This window comes from Littorina saxatilis, linkage group LG12 (genome assembly GCF_037325665.1).
Source record: "Littorina saxatilis isolate snail1 linkage group LG12, US_GU_Lsax_2.0, whole genome shotgun sequence".
In the NCBI taxonomy this organism is placed as follows: Eukaryota; Metazoa; Mollusca; class Gastropoda; order Littorinimorpha; family Littorinidae; genus Littorina; species Littorina saxatilis.
In genome coordinates, this window is record NC_090256.1 from 10,410,647 (window position 1) to 10,428,146 (window position 17,500).

The following is a 17,500-nucleotide window of genomic DNA, read 5'->3' on the forward strand; positions in this document are numbered from 1 at the left end:
CCTGCTATTACTGCATCGACTTTGCGTTTGTTATTTTAATTGCCCAGCAATTTTTGCTTCGATTCTGGCTTAACTCCTGTCCGAATCCTGGCCAGCCGCCCAGCAAGAAATCGCAGCGTCCCTTACGCGTGATAATAACGCATGGTTGAGCGTCACTGGAGTGCAGAGAGTAAATGATGGAAGTCCTCAGTTAATCCATTTTCCTGGACAAGCACAAAGAGACACAGCTGCCTGTGTGCACGTGAGCCCCGTATGGGCAAACCACGTTGCTGGGTGGGCGGAAACTGTATACAATTCTGAAATATGGTTGTGAGGCACAATTTTGAGCGTTCGTATACAAGTAGTACTAAAGCATGATACATTGCCGAAGTGAGCTGTGGAGAACTGGGGGAAGGGGGTTCGAGGGCTTGGTCAGAAAATTGGATAACTGGAAAGTACTTCAAGGTACAAATCTGCCTTAAAGGCACAGTCAGCCTCCGGTAAACCATCACAGGCACTGTCAGGATTTTACACACAGTACAATCACCCTTTCATTTAAACACTCACCGCTTGATAACATCCTAGGTGCTCTCCGTAAAGAGCGCGCAATTTTCAAAGAATTTATTTTTGCGGGGTTTATCTTACCCCTGTGATCCAGTTTCCCTTTTTTCACAATTTAGTCGTCAGTTTGTGATTTCAATGCGACTCGCTGTAAGCTTATCTGCAATAGCACGTTATTGTGTACCTCTGAATCTAAAACGCAACAAACGGCTGCAAGTCACACGAACTAGAGCGGTGGCGGTTGGCCGTTCAAAGGAACTGGCGCTATACAGAAATGCCGTCTGCTACGAGAAAGACGTTTTGCGTGACACGTTTCCGGACTTTTCTGTTTCCAAACTTTTAAAACTTCGAATTGTACTGATCTTGTCTTGATGAAAAAAATAATTATTTTATGATTTAAGAATGTTTGTGTAACAAGCTGTCAATTTATTATTTAGATTGTAAAAGTTCGGTCTAGCATCAAAACGAGGCGCCTGATAGTCCGTTCGGATAGTCCACGAAAATAAATTCTTTGAAAATGTCTCACTCTCGACAGAAAGCAGCCAGGATGTTCCCGTTCGGTGAGCGTTCAAATGGAAGTATGCTTGCACTGTATGTAGAGGCTCGGGGAGCTCAATGATGGTTTACGGGAGGCTTACTGTGCCTTTAAGCAGTTGACGTAACACCCATGAAGAGATGACAGGTCGAGGAGAGGACTTGAGTCTTTAATAAATGCATTTCTGTGGTCAATAGGAACGAGAAATAAGAACTATGTGTGCATAAAGCATGTCCTTAACTGGGCGAAGTCGACTACGCAAAGCATACTTCGCGAAGCTAGCCGCACGAAGCTTTAGCACTGAGTTTTCGGTAAAAAGACTTCGCGAAGTAAGATACTAACTCTTCTTTGTTCAGCGCTCGCACTGCTTCATTAATTTGGGTCTCTCTCTATCTCACTGTATATACTTATCCCTGATTTTGTAAAAAAAAAAAAAATCTTTTAGTACTCGATGTACTAAATTTAGATTGTATTTTGTGTTCATCTCTCTGACTGTTTCTGTTTGCATATTGTGTATCTGTCCGTCATTTGCTTACTTACTTTGGATTTGAAATATGTTTGGGAACACCACCATTAGCCGTAGGCTTGTAGTTGCCTTCATTATTATAAATGTAATGTATGCATGTAGATTTCATGTATAAGTAAATGGAAATAAAACATAGTGTTAACCAAGTATGCGTAGATATCACACTTGTTTCCAACGTCACACAATTTCTGAGTACAATCGCCACCCCCCCCCCCCCCCCCACCCCCACCCCACCCCCCCCCCCACACACACACACACACACTATTATTTCTGACTTCTGCGCATGACGAAAGAACAAAAAAATGCATCAAAAACAAACAGCGACTATTTTTAAAACAAGACAATACAAAAAATCGCTTTGGTGTCTCATTGTATACTGTTCAAAAAAAGAAACGCATAGCTTGTAATATTTGGTTAATTTAGTTATATGGCTACAAGGATATCCACCAAACTGCAGAAAATGTTTATCTGGTCGTCGACCTTTCGTCCATTGCCACAAGTGAGCTCTGCACGTGACGCATGCGTTATCAGTGGCTACAATGTCAAAATTGCTCATTTGGCATGACCACTCGTCATGCTTCAGTGTAATCTCGTGAAACTCGGGGAATATTGAGCTCTCACCATGTCTTCCAAAACCCATAAAAGCGGATTGTTCGCCACAAAGAAATCAGACGACAATTCAGCGACGAAAGATGGCCCGATTGAGCAGAGAAGACCGCCAAATTGCATTGGGTCGTTTACAAGCAGGCCAAAGTCAAAGTGCAATCGCCAGGCACTTCCACGTGTCCCAGAGCACCATCAGTAGACTGTGGGTCAGGTTTCAAGCCACTGGCTCCGTTGCTGACTTGCCACGAGCGGGAAGACCAAGGGCGACAACTGCTGCTCACGACCGCTTCATACGGCTCCGCCACCTCCGGAATCGTTTCCTGTCGGCCTCATCTTCTGTCCAGGCTCTCCCCGGGCCACACCGATTATCGGACCAGACCGTGCGGAACCGCCTGCATGAAGCTGGTTTGAGAGCTCGCAGACCTCACAGAGGAGCTGTCCTCACCCGCCGCCATCGCCAGAACCGAGTGCAGTGGGGCAACCAGCACCTTCGCTGGACTATCCGGAATCACTGGAGACACGTGTGGTTCAGCGACGAGTCCTACTTCCTGCTCCAGCGACATGATGGTCGGAGGAGGGTCTACCGGAGAGTAAACGAACGTTACGCGCCCAACTGTGTGGATGAGGCACCCGTTCATGGTGGTGGAGGCGTCATGGTGTGGGGGGCGATCAATACCGCTGGAAGGAGCACCCTGGTGCACGTCCAAGGGCGCATAACTGCCCAGCGATACGTGGAGGAAATTCTGCGCCCACATGCCCTTCCTCTTCTGGCTGACCAGGATGCCATATTCCAGCAGGACAACGCTCGCCCGAACACAGCACGACTCACCACCCAGTTCCTCACCGACCACCATGTCCAGGTGCTTCCCTGGCCATCCATGTCGCCAGACATGAACCCGATAGAACACCTCTGGGATGAATTGGACAGACGTGTGCGCAGGCGAGAAGAAGCGCCGGCAAATCACCGCGATCTATTGCAGGCACTTCAGGAGGAGTGGGACACCATCCCACAGCAAGATATCCGGCATCTGATCCAGTCCATGCCCAGAAGGTGCCGGGCAGTTGTTGCTGCTCAAGGCAGTCACACCCCCTACTGACTTGACAGCCTCGGCACCCAATCGTATTGATTGACTGATTGATTTGAAGATGCAAATGAACTGTGTGTGCATTCAACTGTGTCCATACCAAATTTCAAACAAATAATCTAAATATTGGATTTTCTGTTAATTTTTTCGAAAAATAAAACAAATTTGGCAAGTAGCAACTATGCGTTTCTTTTTTTGAACAGTATAGAATTCGTGAATAGAAGAGACGTGCAGAATTATTACCGTAATAGATCAACTGTTGATTTTGGAAATATGAAACAGTGCCCTTTTTTTTTTCATTTTCGAAATATAAACACCGTTCACTTGGCACGGAGGATTTGACAAACTTTTTGATTCTCATAAGTGATCTGCTCAATTTTGCTTTTAGGGGCTTTGAGGGAGTTTTCTAAAAGAGTTGACTGCGCGCCCTCAAAGAAACCGATGAAGATTAATATCAATTGTAATTCAATCAAGTTTGCGTTTTAATGAAACAGATCCTGTGATTGGTCAGAATGCCCCAACTCATTAAAAATTACCGGTCATTAATTGTCGATAACCACTCACTAAAAAATCCATTAACAACCTGCTGGCGAGGCGCATTGATACAGCCTCAACTAGTCTCGGTTAGCTTTGAGGGTCATTTTACAAGTAGGAAATATGAAGGCCAACGAAATACCGAGACCATAAGGTATGCGAAGTGATGACGTCGAATACGTGACGTAAGTTGATGCATGAATTCTTCCGGACTACGTCAGTCAATCCCAAAGATCGCTTTTGTGATGAAAAGAATTTGTTTTAGAGTTTGCTGTCCAGAAACCCGTCAAAACAGAAGGGAAAATGTGTGTGAAAGAAAACAAAACAGGAGCAGAGTGATACGATAGGAATACAGAGACATATTTCTTGGGACTTGACCCTTGCAGGTAGGTGGACTGAAAGTAGTGTGTGAACCAATTATGTCTGTTTACAACCGCATGCAAACAGGAAAGAGATCGTCGTCAGATTGAATTACAATAATATTAACATGCTTCCATTTGAAACTTCTCGGTCTTCATCGTCGCTTCGCTCCATCGGGCTTCAATTAGCTTTTGTCGGGCGTCAATCCCCGATGAAGACCTCGAAGTTTCAAATGGAAGCATGTTAATGTGTAATTAATGACGCGTAAAAATACATCTCAAAGCAGGTTGACGCAAAAGACGCTAGTAAGTATGTACTAGCAATGATATGATGAAATCTTGTCGTTTCTTTTTGCCTGCTTCTAATAAGACTTCGTTGTAGCGCTATAATGACGCACCTGTTGAACGTATTGGCTACAAAACCACTATACCCTGTCACCGCAAGAGGGTGCATGTGTCACGGGAGAGTCTTGGAAGGGTGATTAACTGCCGAGTTGCTTCCCCTGCGATCGATGGGAAGGAAAAAAATGATCGAACAGGCTTGAGTTCGAATCATTCAAATTTGTAGCTAAAATAAGGAGAGAGACAAATTTAGATGACCTGTAAGTTCTGCCATATGCCGTGTTTTTATTGTATTTATTACACAGATATGAAACCTTTAAAGCACAACTTGCGCAAGGCAATGTCAAAACTCGGAGTAAATCAGTCGGTTAGTAGGTAAATCAACACTTTTGTTAAATCTATCTCTCGTGTAACTCATGCAACATGGATTTTCAATTCCTAAAGCATGGTTCATAGCCAAATAAATGCCTTTTTCAGCAGATTGTTTAATCTAACTATTACTCACTTTTAACGATGAAATAAAAAGTGTTACATGCATAGTTTGCACTCGTTGTTCTGTGTATTTGTATTTGTTTATTTGTTTGTTTGTGTTTACATATCAAAAGAACATGTGTGTGCGCGCGCGTGTGTGTGTTTGTTTGACCCAGTTTAGAGTGAAGATGAGAACGTTGAAAGAGACAGCGAGGCTTAGTATGGCAGCTTGTGCAGAGAAGGAGACTTCGTTTACACTGACTGCACCACGTTCACATTCAACACATAATTATTGAACTGCCGCCGGGCAAGCGTAATGCATGATGGGGGTCGATGGATTCTCACACGCTTTACAGTTTAAGTCAGACATACAAGTTTAGTTTATGCAGTGCAGTGGGTTATAAAAAATGCGTTCTGCAAAATGCAGGGCTCATGTATTGGGCTTCTGCTTGCAAAATAGTAAAGGAAAACCATGATACGATACAGAATTTGTCTTAAAAGGGACACAGCTGGTCTGACCACACTCACACGCTCACACACAACACACACACACACACACACACACACACACACACACACACTGTGCACGCATGCATGCAAGCACGCACACACACGCACAAGCACATACAAGCAACTGAGTCAGGTAAGGAATTCCAAAATAAAGAAAGTCAATGATACAACAGGGTTCTTGACAAGGCACAATTTAAGAGAGGCGTCCATCAGTACATCGACATCGGTGTTTGTACTTTAAGAAAAGGAAACATTGAGTTAAACATGCGCGTGGCCCAGTCCAGTGGAGGCACACGAGAAGCTGTGGGGGTCGGCAACGTCGCTGCGGCGGACCGCGGACTTTGTCCTGCAGACTGGATTGACAATTTAGTATGGTCGGGAACGGCGCAGAAGAAGAAAAATAAACATGCGCGTATACTGTCTTCCGACGACGCCAATTTGAGGAAGTTGTTTGGCAAATATAACTTTGCGAAAAGGAAGGGGCATTAATTGTGCTGTAGCTGAGGTCAACCTGCGAAGACTTACTGCAAAATGCTCGTAATCGATGTTCATTAATCAAGCTAATAAAATTAAGGTATCTGGCCTTCGTTTTAGCGTCGAAATCCTGATTCGGCTAATCGTCAATTTTCCCCATGCTGGCGTATACGCCTTTGTCTTGGCGATGAAAATTGTTTGGTTTTTGGAAAATAAAAAGGATTAAAAAAAAGAGTCAAAAACAAATCCAATCGGTAATGACTGCGTAAATACATGCAGGGTTTTTAATGCAAAAAAAAATCAACGTTCAAACACTCGTCTAAAAGTTCCCTGGATTGCAATGTCCCTGAGAGACAGAGAGAGACAGAGAGAAACAGAAAAAAGAGACAGAGAGAAACAGAAACAGAGACAGAGAGACAGACAGAAGAGTAACCATAGTTGCAGTGCAGTGGTGTCATTGATTCGTACATCTAATGATAACACTTGGAACTGATGTTTGTGATGTACTTGCACGTTTGAAATATATAGCTCTACTTCAAACAAACACACACACACACACACACACACACACACACACACACACACACACACACACAGTCACACACATACACAAGCAAACACACATGCACGCAAGCACGCACACATAATCACACACACACACACACACACACACACACACACACACACACACACACATACAAGCAAACACACACGCATGCAAGCACGCACACATACGCACATACAAGCAAACACCCACGCACGCATGCCTGCAAGCACGCACACACACACACGCTCACACACAAAACACACACACACACACACACACACACACACACACACACACACACACACACACACACACACACACTTGCGATAAAAGCAATGCTTTACAGTCGAATGCATGATTCAATACCACTGAAATCACGTTTTAAACAGATTTATAAGCAATCCGAAAACATTATACTGCATGGTTTTTGATGATCGCTTTTGTACAATATGAATCACTGAATGTATGTGGCGTTGAATGGAGGTGAAGCTATCAGAGATTAACAGCGATATAATTATCAGCACAAAATTGTGAACAGTAGGCCATTTATCAGCCAAAGCACTGCGATCCAATCCAATCTTTCAACTTCGACCCACACACAGGCAGTTGACCTGGCGATATTCTTTCACACGTTTATAATACGTTTATTGGGAAACGAATATAATGCTCATAAAGATTTTTGTTTTTATCAACTGTTTTCTCTGGGACTTTTGGCAGTAGCTTTAGTGAGACAAGGCGCATTTGTCGTTGATGTTACCAGGTGACACGTTATCGAGTGTGAGAAGATGATTAGTTTACACCCGAAACCCAACCTCATAGGCTGTTTATTATATATTAACTTTACCCAGAAGAAGCTTAGGAATACTAACTTGTAGATGATAAACCTGTGTTTCAGCAAATATGGGAATGGAGACCCCCGTGACGTCATCATGCCTTTCTCCGAAGGTTACTCTGCATAGGGCTTTACACTTGAGGACGATATGTCAAGAATGATCATGCAGAAATCGTTTTCTCCTATAACTATCTAGACCAAAAACCTCGTAATTGACGAATGAGCAGGCTGATATCTACATCTGACTGTTCTCTGGCATCGGGTGTGTGCTTTAGAGGACCTACCGTGTGCTACAACCAGCTCCAAACACTGAAACTAGTCCCACTCTCTTTTGCTCCCCGAGAAATATAGATGAAGCCGATTTGGGGGAAACGGTTCGAACGGCTACAGTGGATAATAATAATAATAATAATAATAATAATAATAATAATAATAATAATCAGTAAGTACTGGTGTCACATGACTGATGTGAACCAGTTGATTGGCTAATGGCGATGCGCTAAAACTGTTAGCGCACTCTTGGAGTGCGCTAACTTTTCCACAGAGCGTATTCTTACGCCCTTTACCTAAGCAAGACTGTGCTCTCATCCTCAGAATTAATTACTGACATGTAGCTTATATTCTCCACAATACCAAATGACCATAAATTCCCTGCTTCTCAATTAAAGCAGAAGTGTGTTTTTTTCTGACAGATTGCATGTGCCTGTGCCACAGTGCGGATGCCACTGATTTAAAAATAGAAGCCGCTGTGTTTCATCTAATTCTCGCCGACTTGCATAGATTCTTCTCATCGTGTTAGTGGCATGTAGCTTATCATCCACATTACCAAATGATGAGTTAATATAAAATTCCCACCCGCTAGCAGAAAACACAAGTGTTATTCCGATAACGTACCAGCTAGACCAGTTTGGAAGACTGACTCGATCGACTCTGTCAAACGTAGCCGCACTGACTGCACTGAAAATTAATACGACTGCATCAGTTCAGTAAATGAATGGTTTCCGAATTATTATTTCAAGGCAAGAACAATCGTAATCGAAAACGGTGTAGGGTTCAGAACGTTCTTACCATTATAAGACTTATTACCAGCGTGCCTCGTGCGTGCAGACTCAGTCAGTGCAGACTGCATGCAGTGGTTTGATTGCCCTAGCAGACGACATAAACCCCGCTCAGCAAATTAACATGTTGGGCAAATGTGAACGAAAAAACGATGGGGATATAATACGTGTAGGGTTCAGAGCATTCTTACCGTTCATATTTAGTATCAGACTCCCCGATGAATGAAGATACAACACGAGAAATATGCCACATTTGTTTTGAAAGTGTGCGAACCGTCGAGTCCCGCGGCTTCGAGTCAATTCAAGGGGAGTCACTCCGCACAGTCAATCCGTCGAAGCTCGACTGGAGGTTTCGAATCGCAAATAATGAAGAGCACAGCCCTTTCTCCGAGTTCAAATGAGGTCTCTCTGAAAGATCATCACTGTTCAGATTAACGCTACACTGGAATTTACCAACAGAAATTAAAATGCGTGTGACGAAAGCACGACACACTTGAGACACCCCACACAAAAGTAGATCTTTACTGTACACGACCTGACCACACAGTTATGCCTATTCAAATGCGCGTTGCAAAATGTGCGCTTGGAATCTTCTTTTTTCTATGGCGGTACTGACAATATCGTTATTGAAACAATCCCAGTGCACTAAGGGATTTATAGAGCAAATCTCGAAAATAATTATTGAACTCAGCGCTATGCGCTTCGTTCAATAATGAATTTTCTCGATTTGCTCTATAAATCCCTTAGTGCACTGGGATGTCTCAATAACTTAAATAATAATAATAATAATAATAATAATAATAATAATAATAATAATAATAATAATAATAATAATAATAAGGGTATTTATAGGGCGCAAATCCTAAAATAGTTCTAAGCGCCTTACAATCTTAAATATAATAATCTTAATAATACCAGAGACGGTATCCATCTCCCACCCCCGTGTCACCACAGTGGCACGTAAAAGACCTCGGTCATTCTGCCATAAGTACAGATGGCTGATACCACCTAAACACGCATACACTTGTGTAACTCATCTAAAGTCGGGTTAAAACCCGGGAACATGCCCCTAATGGCTTTGCCATGAGGGCGTAAAACTTGAATTTCTCTCCCCCCCCCCCCCCCCCCCCCCCCCGCCTCCTTCATGCTTGCCAAACATAATTAGTCGCGTCTTGCTGTTTGGGTTCTTTGTCCCTTAAATATGTTCAAACGTTTTTCTTAAACCTGTATGTCCTCATTTTTGGACCCATTTTCGTGAGTATCATTAAACAGTTCGATGACATTTTTCTTAAGTTAATCTATTCTGGCGTTTCAAAAGACTGTGAGGAGTTTAAAAAAAAAAGATTCCAATCAAATTTGAGTCTGTTTAAAAAGAGGATATGACAGTATTTGGTACTCGCATTCAAGAGATACACCGAGCTCCAAAACTGAATACATGATTCTTACAACAAACAAACAAAACAAAAACTAGGGATGGTCTCTTGCGTTTTTATCAGAAAATACAAATGTGAAAGCATTATGATTTCATTGGCCTATTGTTGTTTGGCGATGGCGCTTGAAGCTCGCACCGCCAGCACGTTTCTGCGTGTGTAGTACTAACTGAGTCGGCCAACTTGCATCTGTCAACGCTTCATAAAAAAGACACGGTAATTATGGCGTCAGTATTTTCCTTTATTACACGGACAGTGGTAGAAACTTCAGATGTAGGCTGCTTCAATTTCAGCAGATGCCTAGTTCGGGTCATTTTGATTACCAATAGTGATCATTAAAGGGATCGCGACGGGTTTGACGGATATGCGATCGAGCAAATGAAGCAAAAGTAAGAATTCAGGTTGAAACGATATTTGAAATGTACCCACGATTTGCAGCTTCAAAACAATTTATTTGTCAGCTGGGAAAGTAATCGATACAAAGAGTCACTCCTGTAACGACACACTGAACAGAGCACGCTTTAAAATGTCGTCTGCATCAGCAGCAACGTGTGTGTGCCTAAACTATGAAGACTTCGTTCATTTTCTTTCAAACTCTCACGGCGAAAAAAGTATAAATCACTCTTGACTGGAAGCTCTTGACAGTTGAGAGTGATACGCGCTGCTCTTAAAATTAACTAGCCATGCCTTTGCTTGTGTAACATTATGAGGCGTTGTATGGAGAGGTAAACATCGATATGAGGAAGCAAAGCCGCCATTTTGTACTCATAATGTCCGAAAAGAGCTGCTGTTGAAAACTCCGTGCTACAGATTGGCTCCACAGGCACATGAAGTTGGTTTTCAAACTTAATTTTACTTCCTTTTTTTAGCAATCGCATACAGGAGCACACGATTTCAGGAACCTTTTCAGTCCATTTTGCTCGCCGCGCTATCTCTCACTCCCTCCCTCCCCTTTCTCTCTCCCCCTCTCTCCCCCCCCCCCTCTCCCCCCCCTCTCTCTCTTTCTCTCTCTACGTGCTCTCAGCGCGCAGCGCTGTGCGCGCTGAACCGATTTTGTTTTGGTTTTTTTGTTTGTTGTCGGGACCCACTACCAGTAACTCTTCCTTATCTTCTCCAGTGTTTTCAGCCGCGATTATCTCCCTTCCTCCGTGTGGGGTCAATCCATATTCCCGTTACTACTTTTAGAAGGTCACTCCACGTTACTATTTTTAGAAGGTCCCCAGTGTTTTGCGCGTTTATCTCCTTTCCTTCGTGCGCCGGCAAAGCCGGCGAGAGCCGGGTCCCAGGCGCAGCCTGGTATTCGGCTGTACTTCTTCCCGGCGAAGCCGGTACCCGGCGAAGCGGGTAATCATCTAGTGTTTGATATATGTACCGGTTGTAACAGGTCAGTTGGCCTAAACAATAAACTTTCTGAGTTCTGAGTTCTCTCTCTCTCTCTATCTCTCTCTCTCTCTCTCTCTCTCTCTCTCTCTCTCTCTCTCTCTCTCTCTCTCTCTCTCTCTCTCTCTCTCTCTCTCTCTCTCTCTCTCTCACACGCATATGACGATATTAGAAAGAAGTCAGTACAACATTTTGACCGTAGGACATGATATTGAGATCCTCTTGAGGAGCCCTACCGTAACACAGATAAGAAACGTTGCAATGTACATTTTGTATTCACTCAAAAGGCGCGAAGAACGCTTGGAAGGAGTTTGAGCATGTTGTACACATGCTAGGCTACTATAAGATGTTTGATGGGTTGTTGACAGACCAGCTTTTTTGTCGTCCGAAGGGGGAGCATATCGTCTTTTGTTTCATATTTATCGCGGCCAATAAATATGAAACAAAAGTCGATATGCCCCCCGAGGACCGACAAAAAAAGCTGGTCTGACAACAAACCACCAAACATCGTTTTTGTCATCATTTTGGTAGTGAGAAAATAAGATAACAATCAACACAGGGAGCCATGCTTTGAAACACGGGTTCCGTGCTGATAACCACACGAGTTCCGTGCGGATAACCACTGGCAATCAAAGCTGGCGTGTGAAAGCAACTTTCTGTATTTTTGAGTTCATAAAATGTTGGGATGAATATGTCAGGTTTGAGGATGCACAGTTCTGTTTGTTCATCTCAGTATTCCACTCCCTCGGCTTTCAGTTGTGAGTATTAAGCTTAGTAATCGAATGTGGAAGCTACGTTGGGTCAAAGGTCACAGAAGATTTGCGTCGTGCAGCGAAGGAAAGAATCGCGATCTTGTTTCCGACTCAGTACCTCTTTGTTTTTCATCAGACCTGTCAATCTGCTAGCTCGGCTTTGTGAGATGTTTGCATATCTTGTTGATATTTTCTTTGTTTTTATCATTATTTCTTATTTGTGCTTCGTTTATCGATACAACGTCTTGTGCACGGGTCAAAATGTGTGTGTCAGCGGTCAATTGGTTTTACTTGAACTTGACGTTCGTGTTTCTCACACAAAGATACACGCACTCCATGACTTTGTAAGAAGACATAACATATCGGTAGGTTTGATTTGTTTGTGACGAATGTATTGAAGTAGTTTTGTTTTTTTGTTTCCTTTTGCCAGTTTGCCAGTTGGTTTTTGGAACTTTGCAAAGCAGTGTCGTGTTGTCTGTTTAGGTCTGGGGAAACGCCAATGAAAAGAGCCGAAGAATCCTCGAGCGTTTCTATTGGGTTTGCTTTTGATTATCCATGTAATAGGGCTTCTTGCAACTATGGTAACCGGGGATTTATTCCCCGGGGAACATGAGATTTATTTCCCAGGTGCTTGTGAATGAAAACTCGTGAAAATGATGACAAATGTTGTTAACAACCAGCTCTGTGGATGTGTGGGAAGGGGGTGTTTGTGTGGGTGCGAGTAGGTGGGGTTAACCTTTTGTCACGTTTTTGATGTTGCTGCCTATAGCACTTGGAAGTCGTGGGTATGTTAAACAATTTGGTCTATTCGTGTGTGTAATGTTGGCTTTTCTCTTTAAATAACATCTATATTCCATCATGTTAGTGAATGGGTCGTTGGCCAACTGTGACACACAAAACATCAGCGTCAGTCTCTCTCTCTCTCTCTCTCTCTCTCTCTCTCTCTCTCTCTCTCTCTCTCTCTCTCTCTCTCTCTCTCTCTCTCTCTCTCTCTCTCTCTGATAATAACATAAAGATGCACTGAGCCTCATGATTTAGCACTGACAGGCAGCCAGCCAGGCTTTAAGCAAACTTATCCTGTATTTATATTTTCTATATAAAAAGAGTACAAGTTTAGGAACCGCAACATATCAAAATGCACAATAATGCAAGAAGCATTTGGACATATCAAACAGACAATGAGCATACTGGCAGGGAATTCGAAATGAAGGGATAAAACAATCAAATGTTCATTTTGTTTTATAATTATGTTATTGCTTGTCGCAGATTATTTCCGATGGAGGAACCCGGCACATCCCCGAATAATCTCAACAAAGAAGAACAACACGACGAATCGACAAGACCAAGGACAGATGGAATTGACCTTGGAGATAAGGAGAATGATCAAGAAATACCTGTGTCAGTCGGAATGAAAGTGCCTGATTTTGAAAAACGCCTGCTTCACACTGCCGTGTATTTCTTTGGTTTCTTCACATTTGTGAGTGAAACCTAACATTCTAGAACATGTTTAAATCAGCTGATTATCTCTTGTGAGACTGAAAACAGTATTATCTTATCTACATTATAACCGATTATAACGTAGACCGGTTATAACGTATTAATAAAAACAGTTTCCCCTGAGCTACGTTATGACCGATTCCGACTGCACATGACCTTTGTTTTTTGATCATCCGGTTGCCCGTACTTGTAGTCTTTTTTCCAGCTCTTGCAAAAAAACTTGTACCGTTCACCACGTGCAGGGCTGGTGTGCACGAAAAAGTTACCAACAGGGTAGGAGTCATCCGCAGAGTAGGAATGGTTGACATTGAGGTTTGTTTGTGATTGTTACCAATCTAACCCCATGGCTGGCTCCCACCTGGTCGGTAGCTTTCTTGTGCATATCAGACCAGGGCTGGTGTGCCCGAGAAAGTTACCAACATGGTAGGAGTCGTCCGCGGAGTAGGATTGGTTGAAATTGAGGTCTGTTTGTCATTTCTATCAACCGAAAACCCATGGTTGGTTTTCCTTCTGGTCCGTAGCTTTAACTGTCTTTGTATACATGTCATGATTGTAACCCTTGTTAAAATAAACTTCTAGCTTGTTGCTGTTACCTGTGAACTGTGTATACATGTCATGATTGTAACCCTTGTTAAAATAAACTTCTAGCTTGTTGCTGTTACCTGTGAACTGTGTATACATGTCATGATTGTAACCCTTGTTAAAATAAACTTATGGTTAAACCAACTGTCTTGCGCATCAGCCTCGATGTCTCAGTCCTTTCCATCTTTTCTTTTTTCAAGGGATGGGTGGTGGGCCAACGAGGAGCCGTGTTTCTTGACCTGCTGCTTGTGACAGGGACAGACGTGACCCTGGGTTCCATCCTCTTCACTGTAGCCGGGCTGGCGTCCATAGCTGGGGGGCTGGCCGGAGGCTTTCTACTGGACACTACCCGAAAGCCGATCTTGATGATGACCATGGTGTTCGTACTGAACGCGGCCCTCAACAGCACACTGGCGCTGTGCGAACCTCTGCCTCTAATGTCCACGCTCTATTTCTTGTCCCATTTTGCCCTGTCTGTCTATGACGTGGGTAAGTCTTGGTTTGGGGCAATGTGTGCTGGTTTGTTTCACTGGTGGATGGACGGATGGATTGGTTAGAGGGTGAGCGTAAGTGAATTGATGAATTGAAGGATTATTTTATGAATGGATGTATTGAGTGAGTGAGTGAGTGAGTGACGAGTGAATGAGTTGCTGATTCTTTGGTTGACTCGTTGAACTCTCAAATGAGCGATCGATCGACCAATTTACAGAGGAGAAAATCTTACACGTTTAGGTATGTGACTGTGAGCCCATGCGTGAATGAATGAACTGGTGGATTGTTTGATGAATGGATATATTGATGAGCGAGTGAACCATGGAATGAGTAAATTAGTGATCGGTCGACAATTTTAGATGTTATGTTACACGTATAATGACATCAAATTGTCAGTTGATAAACGATTGATGTCTGCAATAATGATGTCGGAGTACGCTTTGGGAACAGACAAGTTCATTATTAACGGTTTACTTTGGTAGGGAGGTGAGGGATGTGTATGGCAGATTGGAACTGTTAACATACACCTTATGCAAGAGCAACTGACAATCAAAAACAGCAACATATTTTTTTAACGATCAAAGGGGGGGTACTAATGATAGCTCGCGTTTACAATGGAGAAAAAGCGAACTGTCGTTAGGGAAACCTCACAGAACTGTATGAAATAATACCACCTTACTTGACCTGACATTACCTTACCTAACTTTCTGTTACTTTAACTTTCAAACGAAACATTGACAAAAAAGATAATGCCTCTGGCAACGACCTAAGCCATTTGCCTTGGTTTATTGCTTATATTCTGAAGAACAACGAATACAGAGACAGTAAGTACATCCTGAAAATTGAAGTGACTAATTGTTTTCAGTGGTGAACCCAGAGCTCGCTAACCTGTGGCCGGGAAGCAGCAGCGACGGATTTCTGCAGGGTCTCCACTTCAGCTTTGCTGTCGGTGCTGTTCTGTCGCCCCTAGCAACTCAGCCCTTTCTGGCACCACGCGCCAATGACACTCACCTCATTCCCATCAAGGACGTAGAGCTTGAGCTGCAGAACACTGAAGACATGAACTCATACGATCCAGGGGACAATGCGTATGGAATCAACAACGCCACAGTTACTTCAGTACATAAAAACATCACCGCAGCAACCGAGGCGGGGTGGATTGCACCGCAAGAGACCAAGGTGATATACGCCCTATTGATTTCTGGGGCTTTGTGCTTGGTCGCTGCAATTATGCACACAATCCTTGCAGGATGTCGGGTACAGAAGCAAAAACAGTCCGAAGAGTCCAGCACAGAGGGTGATCTTCCGGACACGCTGCGGACAGTTTATATCGCGTCTCTGGTCATGCTGGGAGTGTACAACTTCTTCGGGTCCTCGGTGGAAGACGTGTTTCCGCACTACTTGATGACTTTCGTTGTGCGGGAACTGGACTGGACGAAGACCTCGGGGGCTCATGTGACTTCTGTGTACTGGGTGGGGTTGTCTTTGGGGAGGTTGAGTGGGGTCGGGCTGGTGAAGATCCTATCCCCCACCAAGATCATCCTGGGCTGTTTGACGTTGATTATCGCTTCTCTGCTGGCTCTGCTGTTGGCTGCTGCGTTCAGGCATGACTGGGCCGTGTGGATTTGCACGGCGGCTGTCGGCTTGTCCGTCTCTGTTCTCTTTCCTACAGGTGAGATAGAGCTGTTAATAACTGTGTGTGTGTGTGTGTGTGTGTGTGTGTGTGTGTGGGTGTGTGTATGTGCGTGGGTGCGTGTGTGTGTGTGTGTATATATATATATATAAAACATCAGAAATTGTGAAAGAAACAATTGAAAGTCAGCAGAGACTTTCTTCCGAGATTTGTTAAAATCTCTTAGCAGTGAAAGAGAGAGAAATAAGTATCCCTTCACAGACAGCCTATTGGGAGCATCAGACCCTCCTCAAGGGGGACCGAGATTTACAGAGCAAAGTCCCGGTGTGGGGGACGTATCACAAGGTAATCTAGTCCTGCGGAGGACCATTGATTTTGTACCTAGACCAGACACGTGTGTCGACACTTTTGTGTCTCATCAGTGGTCAGGTGGTACGGATGGCGAGAGTTGTCAACCCATGGTATTCAACTAAGAAGCAAACCACTCTCTGAATGGTAGCTTATGTTGGCATGGGAGACTACCCTCATCTGACAACCCCAAGGGGATATCTGTGAAGGGAAACACTTTGATTTAAGGCCAAAGTGTAGAATTGATATTTATTGAGAAAGAATGTAGAAATTTAGACAAGTTTTAACCAAGAAATTAGGTTAAAACAAGGGAAATTTGAAAAAGCCTAAAGGGAGGCTAAGCTCTGTTTCTTTATATCTATATATATATACGACTTGTGTCTGTGTGTCTGTGTGTCTGTGTCTTCGCGATGCACGGCCAAAGTTCTCGATGGATCTGCTTCAAATTTGGTGGGCTTATTCACAGAGACCCCGGACACAACCTGATCGATGAGATATTTCAACACGTGCTCTCAGCGCGCAGCGCTGAACCTATTTTGGTTCCACCTCAGCTACCCGGGCCCCCATACCGACACACCAAAGCCGCTACACCACATCACAACGCCAAAGTTCTCGTTGGATCTTTTTCAAATTTGGACACCGTATTCAGCTACACCCCGGACACAATATCATCGATGAGATATTTCAACACGTGCTCTCAGCGCGCAGCGCTGAACCAATTTTGGTTTTTCTGTTCATTTCACCATTACAAGTAACTCTTCCTTATCTTCTCCAGGTTTTCAGCGTTTACCTCCCTTCCTTCGTATGGTGCACTATTGTATGAGGGGGCATCTTCGGATATTCCCGGCGTTCTGTTACTATATTTAGAAGGTCAGCGCAGTGTCCAGAACGTAAATTGGACCCGTAAATTATCCTCACTGTAAAAGTGCAAAGGTCGAATCAATTTATAGCCACGCGAAAAATACAC

At 43.6% G+C, this 17,500-nt stretch overlaps 1 protein-coding gene across 1 annotated transcript in view; it reads left to right on the plus strand.

Annotated features, from left to right (window-relative positions):
• Positions 1-9,965: 9,965 nt before the first annotated feature.
• The window catches only part of LOC138981222 (sodium-dependent glucose transporter 1B-like), a 13,834-nt gene continuing 6,299 nt past the window's right edge, over positions 9,966-17,500 (plus strand). The window contains exons 1-4 of the mRNA XM_070354067.1: positions 9,966-10,065; positions 13,248-13,458; positions 14,261-14,549; positions 15,418-16,224. Coding sequence (XP_070210168.1) covers positions 13,258-13,458; positions 14,261-14,549; positions 15,418-16,224 — 1,297 coding nt within the window. The 5' untranslated portion in view covers positions 9,966-10,065; positions 13,248-13,257. The remainder of the gene's footprint in view (positions 10,066-13,247; positions 13,459-14,260; positions 14,550-15,417; positions 16,225-17,500) is intronic.